This window comes from Centruroides vittatus, unplaced genomic scaffold, assembly GCF_030686945.1.
Source record: "Centruroides vittatus isolate TY-2023 unplaced genomic scaffold, ASM3068694v2 contig_2137, whole genome shotgun sequence".
Classification (NCBI taxonomy): domain Eukaryota; kingdom Metazoa; phylum Arthropoda; class Arachnida; order Scorpiones; family Buthidae; genus Centruroides; species Centruroides vittatus.
The window spans coordinates 5962-16180 of record NW_027121328.1 but is presented as its reverse complement, the minus strand read 5'-3'; the positions used below and the strand labels follow the sequence as shown (position 1 = coordinate 16180).

Here is a 10219-nt window from a genome sequence, read left to right as displayed (position 1 = left end):
ATCAAACTGAGATTGCAACTTAACTATTTTTAAGAAATTACCGTTTTTATACTCAAACAACTTGTCGCTTGTACTGTACTTTGAAAAGACAGACCACTTTTATCAAGCATTTTAGTAATTGCTACGATTCTTAGAGGCACCTTGTGTCAATGATTTGTTTTGGCATTAATAATTCTTTGAGAGGCCGCTTCTATAGTTTTACAACACTTTAACCTTAGCTTCATTTCTAGCCATGATTTTTGGAAATTTCATGCTCTTTTAAAGTTTCTGCCGATGTGCTTTCAACTTTTAAAACCCTCCTTCGAAAGAGGACTAACTATACAGCCGAAAATTTTGAAACAGAAGCGGTAAACGCAGTTTTGTGAAAAAGAGTACACTAGCCAGTCTCATAAAACTTGCTCTCCATTGCTTAAAATTCGTGTATAATAATTTACGCTAAAATGTCGACCAGTGTCATTGGAAAGAAATTTGTAATTATTCAATGGTTTGGGTGGACTTTGTCTTACTAAAAGACTTCTTTCGGCGTCTCCTAAAATTCTTGGCCACAATGCTGGATCTGTACACAAAGTTTTTAGAACGCTTTTTGTGGGAGTCACATTGGTGTCAATTTTTTCGTTGCTTTCATCTGGTGATGATCAGAGTCAGAGTGTTGTCAGTTTCAATTGATTTAGAAACTTCGTCCATTTGTTTGTCATCATCATCCTCTGACAATTTTGTATTTTCTTTTATAACTGGACTTGATGTTAGATTCTCAGAGTCGTCGTTTGTTTTAGTATTACTCTGGATATAATTTTTTAACGCGCCAGCTTGTTTTTGCCTTTCGGCTTCTTTTTTTTGTACTGATAACCAGACAGTTTTCTTTGACCGTTAGACATTCTGGAAGAGGCACGCACATAACTCAAATTAAACAATGTAAACTATAAAATAATATTGTAAAAAATAAAGCTTTATCCTTGTTCTAAATAAGCTAAAACCGTAATTAACCTAACTTCAAAATTATATTCTGTCAATGGACATAAAAAATATTGGCTTACGCATAATATTTTTCTTATCCTGTGAACGTAAAGAAAGTCTAGTGTTTTTATATATGTATCTTATAATAACTAATATTTTAGCAAACCATAAATAGTCATTAAAAACAATTTTATAGTTATTAAATAATAATCTAACACCTTTATCGTTGCCGAGAAAGTTTAATTTAAAACAAACGTTTTCGACCTATTGCATAGGCCATCATCAGGTTAAATAAACCGACAAATCGTCTGGAAATATATGGTTAAAAACTCTGCAAGGAACTCTTAATTTACATGTTTATTTTATGGTTCTGCATTAGTTTTAGTTGATACTTGTATTTAGGAGTTTTTCTGAGTTTATTTTTTAATTTTTATTTTATTTTATTCCTTGTTTTTTTAATTTTATACAATACTCATTTATTATTTATCATCTTTTAATCCGTTGTCAATTTTTTGAAATTTAAATATTTGTATTCGATCCTCTGGAACGTAACTGTTCCATTTGTCGGTTTATTTAACCTGATGATGGCCTATGGAATAGGTCGAAAACGTTTGTTTTAAATTAAACTTTCTCGGCAACGATAAAGGTGTTAGATTATTATTTATTATTTTTGCTGAGCACGTTCTATTTAATGTTTATATTTATTGATTTTGAGATGTTTTTCAGTTCAATTATTCAAATGTATTATTATAAAACGCGTTTTATCGAAGCAATGAACTTAATAAATGTCTTATATTATTGATTCAAATAATTATTTTTATAAAACAAAAATATAATTAATTATACCCATAGAATACACTCAAATTTAATACAATATTTTATTGATTTTGGATAAATTAAATATTTATTTTATTTAAAAATGCTTTCATTGTTTCGATTCGATAATCGATTTACGATAAACTAGTATCTATCAAACTAAACAACAGCTTAATTATAGATGTACTTACCTTTAAAAATTAAGAATTCGCACTTAAGTAAATTTTATGAACTTTCACTTGTTATCACTACCGACGTAGTGATACTGCGGAATTACTCTATTATTATTTGTAATATTGTGACAATTAAAAACAACCAAATTTATTTGGGTCAAAATGTGCTAATAGCACTTGCCATTCACAAGAAACCCTCCTTGTCTCGAGCCTAAAAAATAAAACACTGTACAAGAAGGATATACGAAAATTTCACAGAAGAGTGATTTCTTATGGTAATTCAGAGAGAGAGGATGAAAGAGAAATTACAGAAATGTAATCCGACCTGGAAGTGACTCGCTCGAACTAACGAGTATAATAATAAAGGGATTTATTAGAACTATGAGTAAAATAAACCAGTATCGAGTTGCTCAGTCTTCCAGGCAACATTTTAAATTTTGGTGATGCCATCTGTTATCATATTTTATTACAAGTTTTTATATTCTTAAATAATGTAAAATGGCAAAAACTTTAATTTTCAGGGTAAAAATAAATTTTAAAAAACTGTAAATGCACCTAACGAGTTAAATCGTCATTAAGTCCATCCCCAGTGGAGATAAACACGATCTTCATTATCTCTCCACTCTCGATTTTTAATCATTAAAATTAATGGACACAATATTTGTCAACAATGTTTTTATTATTTCTAATATATAAGTCATACTTATAGAGAGTGCTTTTCTAACATACGACAAACATATTTATTTATTTCATAATTTCACTCAAGAATGAAAATATTGTAAATGTTTCCGTGCAGTATTTCAGAAATGAAATAGAGACGTCATTAGAATTATATGTGATAAATTTTGATACAATTTGCTGAAATTGCGATTTAAGTTCAATACAAAGTATTATAGTAAAAATTCGTGAATTCTTCACCTGAAAATTTGGAATAGATTGGATTACTTGGAAAAGTAACACAACATGGGAATCAGTCACATAGTAGTGCCTCCAGACGGTCTTCTTAAGGGAAACTGGTGTAAAATCTATTATGTGGAGGTGGACAGGTGAAGGAAATTGAAAAACTTTACTCTGTTAGACCGTTGACGACACACGAACCCATGACAAACTGCTCCTGGGTTCGCACCTGTTGAACTTGACCTGTAAATTAATGAGCTACCACCGAATTGGTGTTTAATGGTTAAACCCACTCAACACAGGTCGGTAAACTAGAATGTTTGGTAATCCAGTATGATTTAAATATATAGGAGACGGAAAAAGCTTGCATCATTGTTCAAAGCATATCTTACAATTTTACTTATAATAAACATATCCATATTTGAAAAGCAAATGTAGTTAGCTTCTACTTTCACCTATGAATAAGTACGAATATTTCAACTAAATAGCCATTATTTATTTTTTGCGTTGAAATACAGACAGAGAGAGAGATAGAGGGCAGTTTAAATGGTACAATTTTCTCTGTCACTGAGGCATGTTACAACATTTAATGGGATAAGTTGAAATAAAGATGTTTTTATATATATGTATATTTATTTATCTTCAAATATTATCTTCGGAATGTCTGGTAATTCGGCTTTTTCTAAAATGTATCCAATAATAAGAAATTATCAGATAAATTGGACGTCATAGAGTTGTATTACATACTGGTATATGTCTACAACTGATATAATTTATTAAATTTTGAAAAATTTACTCCATTAACTGAATATCACTCTTCCTGTAAATGTTAAATTAAACTACTTATGTTGCATTTAATTTTTCAGATGTTATTATTTTATTATTAATTTTTTTCTGGAATAGCTTTAATGTGTTTTTTGTTTAGTAATGTTTCAACAAATAGAGTTATGAAAGATATACCATAACCACATAACAATAATATTAAGGCGCTGCAAATGTCTTCAACACTTAGTGGAAGATACGTCTCTCTGTTACTGCTTCTCTTCTGAGGCAAATCACTTTCTTTCACTTTTTCGTATACACCACCATCTACTAATCTTCTTATTCTACATTAGATAACAATTAAAATTTAATTAATTTACTTATATACTATATTTTCTATATTTTGTGTTTAAAATATTGTAAAAAGTTATCACATATAGGGCATAAATTTATTTTTTTGCTTCCTTCAGAATATAGTAATAAGTAAAAAATAAAAAATACACAATAACAGTATGTTTTTACTGTTATTAAACAAATTTCTAAGTCAGATGTAAGTAAAATGTAGAACGTAGTATGTGAACTTTGTATTGGAATAATGACTTAAATATTAATTAATATTTTCAGGTACAAAGAAATAAGCTTTCGAAAAGTCTGCTGTAGGTGGAGCGAATACACCAATTGAGTTATGTAATAAACTGCTTTTAGACAGGCACTTACATTAGGGTAAGTAAAGGTGATTTCTCTCCATACATTACATTACTTGGAAATGTTCTTACGACGAAGTTAACGTTTACGGTGAGCCAACCATCTAGCAATATTTTTTATAAATTCTTACCGAAGTACTGTATAGAATAAGATATTCCTTTACATCGATCATTTGAGTTTTCTTTTTCAATAAGTTTAAGTCTTTCCTTCTGTTATTGCTATGCTCGCAATAGACAATTTTGATTGGTTGTGCGATAAACTTGTTTTGGTAAAATCCACAGGAACTTGATTTTACCGTACAAATACCGTTCCTATGTAAAGCTTTTTGGCATATTACAATGGCACGTTACGTCGATTGCATTATGAATACTTAGCTAAATCCAGCTTTTAAAAGATTAAGTTGCGTATAGATCGTGCTTATGAAGAGTTGCACAAATTTATTTTCTACGATACTTAAAGAAAATGGATAGCTCCACGCACATTTGGCAGCAATACTCTGTTATAAACATATAATTCAGGATCTGAGTGAAATTACTTATTTGATCGAAAAGTAAATAATACACGAATCTATAGTGCCATATATGAATAAATCTCAGCTTTTTACATTGAAGCTTAGGGTATCGCTATTTTACTGACTTATTATACAGGAAACGTTGAAGACAATAGGAATGAATTTAGACTTCATTTATGTGAGGGTAAAAGAAAATGCATTTCAGGTATCACACTCCTTTCAGTTCTTATCATTTTAGTATCTAATATCGTAAATATAATAAGATGCCATATAACAAATATTTTATAAATTATAAACGATTATCAGGATTATAAATATCATTTACCTATATTTTTCAAAGACATTTTTTTGGTGTACTATTTCTAAAACAATTGAATTTTTCTTAATTATAGGTTATATTGTAAATACAAAAAACACTTATTTAAAATTTTTTAATAAAAGCTTTTTGTATATTTTTTCCTAATTTATCTAAAAAAGTTAACAATAATGAATAAAGTATAAATTTATTCTTATGATCTCCGACGTTTTGTTTACGACAAGTTCGTAAAATAGCGGTAATATCAGCTTTAAATTTGAAAGTGTATTTTAAACGGAATAAGAAGCAACAAAAACGATTATTAAATCTATTAGAATATGCTAACATAAATTATTTATCTCGCTTATCCTAACTTTCACAAAATTGGTGAGAAATTGAGCTGAATATACACAAAATTTTCAATGCGAAATTAAATAGAATTCTGTAACAATGTAAATTATATCTAACACAATAATCCGCCAACTATTACTATAAAGCTGAATTGTCAGATATGGTTCTGTATCATATATTCTGCGTTTACTTGAAATCATTATTTCGTCACTTCACAAATAAGCGTTAAACAATGGCTGAATGAATGACACCACTGAACACTAGTAATTAGTCGCTTAATCATGCAAAATCAAGAGACAGGCCACGTGGGATTTTTTGAATATTTTTTACCCTGTCCAACATCTAAGCAGAAACGAGTTTACTCATAGAAAAATCTAAAAAAAGTACCTTGTTAACAAATTGTCTAGGAGATTCTGTACAAAATGCACAATAATTTTACGCTGTTTCTAGAAAGCCCTTCAATAATAAAACTAAATAGTACTAAACAATTGAACAAAAGAAATGAAGTAATAACGAAAGATCTAAACTCATATTCTCTATTGCAGGGCTTCTTAAACTTTTTTTTATTTACGACCCCATTTATGATTGTGATTTTTTTCGCGGACCCCCCAAAACAAAATATAAAATAAAGATATATAATTTGAAATATACATATGAAATAAAATGAAAATATACATATATATATACATATATTGAAGATATATACAAATTTGCAAAAACAATAATGTTGTACTACCACAGTTCACTCTTGTGTTACAATGGAACAGAAACAACTGAATACAATGAAAAGCAACAACACTACACTAGTTCACACTACAATCAGTGTTGCTGAATCGTTGTCTCGCTGCACCAGAAGTGACACAAAGTGCAACTCACGAAACCTACGACACAAAGCATGCCATTTTCAAACTCTCACAAATTATTTTCAATATTTTGCATTAAAATGTCGTGACCCCAAGATTTCGCTAAGCGACCCCAAATGGGGTCGCGACCCATAGTTTAAGAAGCCCTGCTCTATTGTATGTTACAAATCTGTAAAATGCATATAAATAATTAGAATATAAGTTCGTATTTATTTGCATGCATTTTCGTAATAAATAAATAATTAAAATATGTAAAAAATAAATAAATACTAAAGAAATAAGTACTTAAATATTAAATTTTAAAGGTTTGTATTTACACAAGCGAAACTCATGCAATGTTATAAAAATAACCACTTACATTTTATTGAATTCCTTTTCAAATTTAAAGTTTTTATTTATAGGATATACTAATGAATAAGTTAAAAACGAATCTTCTGAAATTATTAAATGTTCTTCTGGTTTAATCGTTAATGTATTTATAATACTGTCAGATATTATGTATGCATGTTTATGTTGTAGAGTATATTGAATTCCTTCGTTCACGGTGGAAAAGCTCTTATCTGGATTATTTCTTACGTAGTCACCTAAAATGCTAACCATACCTATGGTGGCATCCTGTAATGAAATAAACATACTTTATTGGCCTATAATAAAGAGAAATCCATTGTCTTGTATTTTCTCTAATGTAATGGAATTATTCAAGATATGCCAGACTGTTACCGACATTATCTGACTTGTGTAAATAAATGTATTTATTTAAAATTTTTAATAGAAAATGTAAAAATAAAAATATATTGCAAAATGTTACCTTCATCATTCTCTCGAAAGCCGAAAGTGATAGAGTTCCACAAGAATATTTACGATTCTTAACTGCATTTGAGAGTTCTTCAATTGTTCTCGGTACTTGTTCATAAGCGGGATAAGTCATGTAGGAAAAGAGAACACCGCTGTATGCTGATATTAGTACGGTTGTGACCATTAGCCAAATTCCAATAATAATTCTTAAAGAACTACTACTATCTTGATTTATTTCACTTCCTATAAAAAAACTAATGTTAAGAATTCCAGAAAAAAGAGAGAAGCATCTTTCTCTCTTCTCCTCTCTACTCATTGTAAAAAATAACATATGGGATAAAAAAAAGGTGCAACAATATATTCGTTTCACAGGTGTAACACTTTAAATTAGTTTAAGTTAAAAATTTAGTTAACCCTTGAATATGGCGCGCTAATAATATAGTAATTCACAATACTAATACAACAAAGGCACATTTAGAACATATTACGGGCCCCGGGCAAGTGCCTTGCCTGCATTGTGCCAAATTAGGCCCTGATAGAAAGTAAACTTTCTTACAGAGATTATAATATTTAAAACTTTAAAATTATAATCTCTATGAAATTAAATTTATACATGTACTTTAAATTTTATTTTAAGTATTATTTTATAATTAAATTCGTGTGATTTAAAACCAGTGTAATTATATATCATTATTATTAAGTTAAAAAGTAATTAAATTTTAAAGTGATAAACTATTAAATTATTTTAAATTACATAAGCTACATTTATAAAATTATATACTGTATATCATTTGTTAATAAAAATTTGAACAAACTTTTTATGAATTAGTCTAAAAATTTTTTAAAATTAATAAATGTGTGAAATGGACATTATACTTACATGATTTTTATACCAACTTTCATATTTGAAATGTATTTTATTTCTTAATAAAACGTTTTTAAAATTAATGTATACTTAATTGCTTGCCTTGATTTATTAAACTGCAAATGAGAAACCAACAAATTTCCTTCACGGTCCAAGAAATTTTTTTTTGAAGAAAATAAATGTTTCCTTTGACAATGCAATAAAACGCAATTGCAGTGACAAATAAAGAAGCAAAAACACAAATCCACACCTACAAAATATGTGATAAAAATAAATTGTTATAGAACAATCTCAAATACACAAATTTTAGAAGCATATATTTAAAAGTTATAACTTAATATATATAATTGTATTTCACGATAATAGAAAATATCTATTTATGTTTCTTAATGACTTATATATCGTCACATATTACATTTCTGAACGATTATACTTAAAATTATGTGAAAAACAATACATCAATGGATCATGTCTCAAAGGAGATGAGTGCCTTACGGCTGGTTCTATGTTGTCAACTCTTTACTATAGTAGATTGGACATAACTAGTTATTTTGATATTAGGGTTAATATTTGTTGAAAAGCCATATATTACTGTTTAATGTTACAAACGTAACGACGTACTGAAGCAAATTTAAAAGAAAGAGTTCTTCATATCTTTAAGCCGTTTGCTCATGTAAGACAAAATACATACTATAATCAACTTCATGTTATGTAGTTTATGTTAATATTATAATGTTTATAATGTTATTAATTCAAGATAGAAAAATGACCAGGTAACTTCATACAGTCTTTCGAATATTAAAGTGAACAAAACCGTTAATGTTGAAGTTATAGCCATGGAGTCAAAACTTTCTAACATGCTTTCCTGTGTCTAAATACTAAGTTTACATCAAAGTTTATCGAAGCTTAAATTCTAAATAATGAGCAGACTGCCGATCAACATTAAATTTTTTTACAAATATTTCGTATTGTTAGAAAATGTGTAACATTAGGTGTTTTTAGTTTTTCTCCCCATTGGCATTATGAAGGCTTTTTTAATCAAATCCATCGCGGATTCTGCCGGATCCACAGTTGGGAGAAGTGGTAAAAATATTCCAAAATCTTTTTATATGAAATGTATATTCAGTAAAAATTAATCACATAATGTAATATAATATATAATATGAGTTTACTTACTTCAAATGAAAAAGGCCTTATAATTGCCTGTATTTTCGATAGTTTTTTAGGTCCAGAAAGAACAAATAGAATTCTTGTAGCAGTAACAGGAACTGTAAATTTCACCACTTGAAATCTGTCATACGTCACATATAATGCAATTACTCCAAGATCAGCTTCCTTAAACATACAAATGATAAAATTTACATAATTAAAATTACTTTTATAAGTTTACTCGAACTTTTGTTAATATTCATACTTTTCTTTGTATTTTTCCAATGACACCATTCCATGAACCATTGTCTAATTTCACTCCAAACACTTTTTCAACAGGTTCAATAATTTCATATCTATGTAAAATATCTTATAAAATTGTATATTATCATATATCTTTATCTATAAATAAAATGAATTTACTTACTGAACATTTTTCAAATTTTGTATGACTACACTTAGAAATTTGAAATCGATACCATCAAAGACCACACTGTTATTAATCTTCGTTGTTTTTATATAAAGGAGGGAGCTAAATACATTATAAAAATCGAAATAAGATATATTTCGTAACAATATTTTATAAGGAAAATTAAAAATAAATCTTACAGGTACTCCAGTGATTTTTATTTTATACACGTCTCTACTGAGTGCATTTTCCATGATTTGTTCTATAACAAATTATATTAATTAAACGTTTATTTTATTATATATATATGTATATATTTTCGTTAATTTAACAACTTATGTGTATAATATGAAGCAAAAAGATGCGAAATTTCCAAACAAAAAATTCTAAATTGTGGTGGTGCCATCTGTTATAATGTTTTAGTTAAAACAAACCTTGGTATTGTTACTTATTCTGAAATGGCGAAAAGCATAATGTTGATGATAGTTAAGTTTCTCTTAAGGAAATTCTTTTATAGTTGATCGGGGCTGTGGTTCAAATTCTCTTCATATGTCATATCACATTTTTTATTTTGTTTTCGAGATTCAGGAAAGACGGAAAGACGGACGGAAAGACAGACAGACGCGTCCGTCTTTCCTGAGTCAAAACATAAGTCCAATGACGGACACGTCTGT

At 28.4% G+C, this 10219-nt stretch overlaps 1 protein-coding gene across 1 annotated transcript; it reads right to left on the bottom strand.

Moving 5' to 3' along the window:
- Window positions 1–3800: 3800 nt before the first annotated feature.
- Window positions 3801–9492, bottom strand: LOC136970732 (glutamate receptor ionotropic, kainate glr-3-like; the record flags this gene model as incomplete). The annotated part of the gene is made up of 5 exons (XM_067265188.1): window positions 3801–3946; window positions 6686–6942; window positions 7136–7365; window positions 9160–9322; window positions 9402–9492. Coding segments are annotated over 5 exons (887 nt in total), but the record flags the coding sequence as incomplete, so codon positions are not given.
- Window positions 9493–10219: the final 727 nt, after the last annotated feature.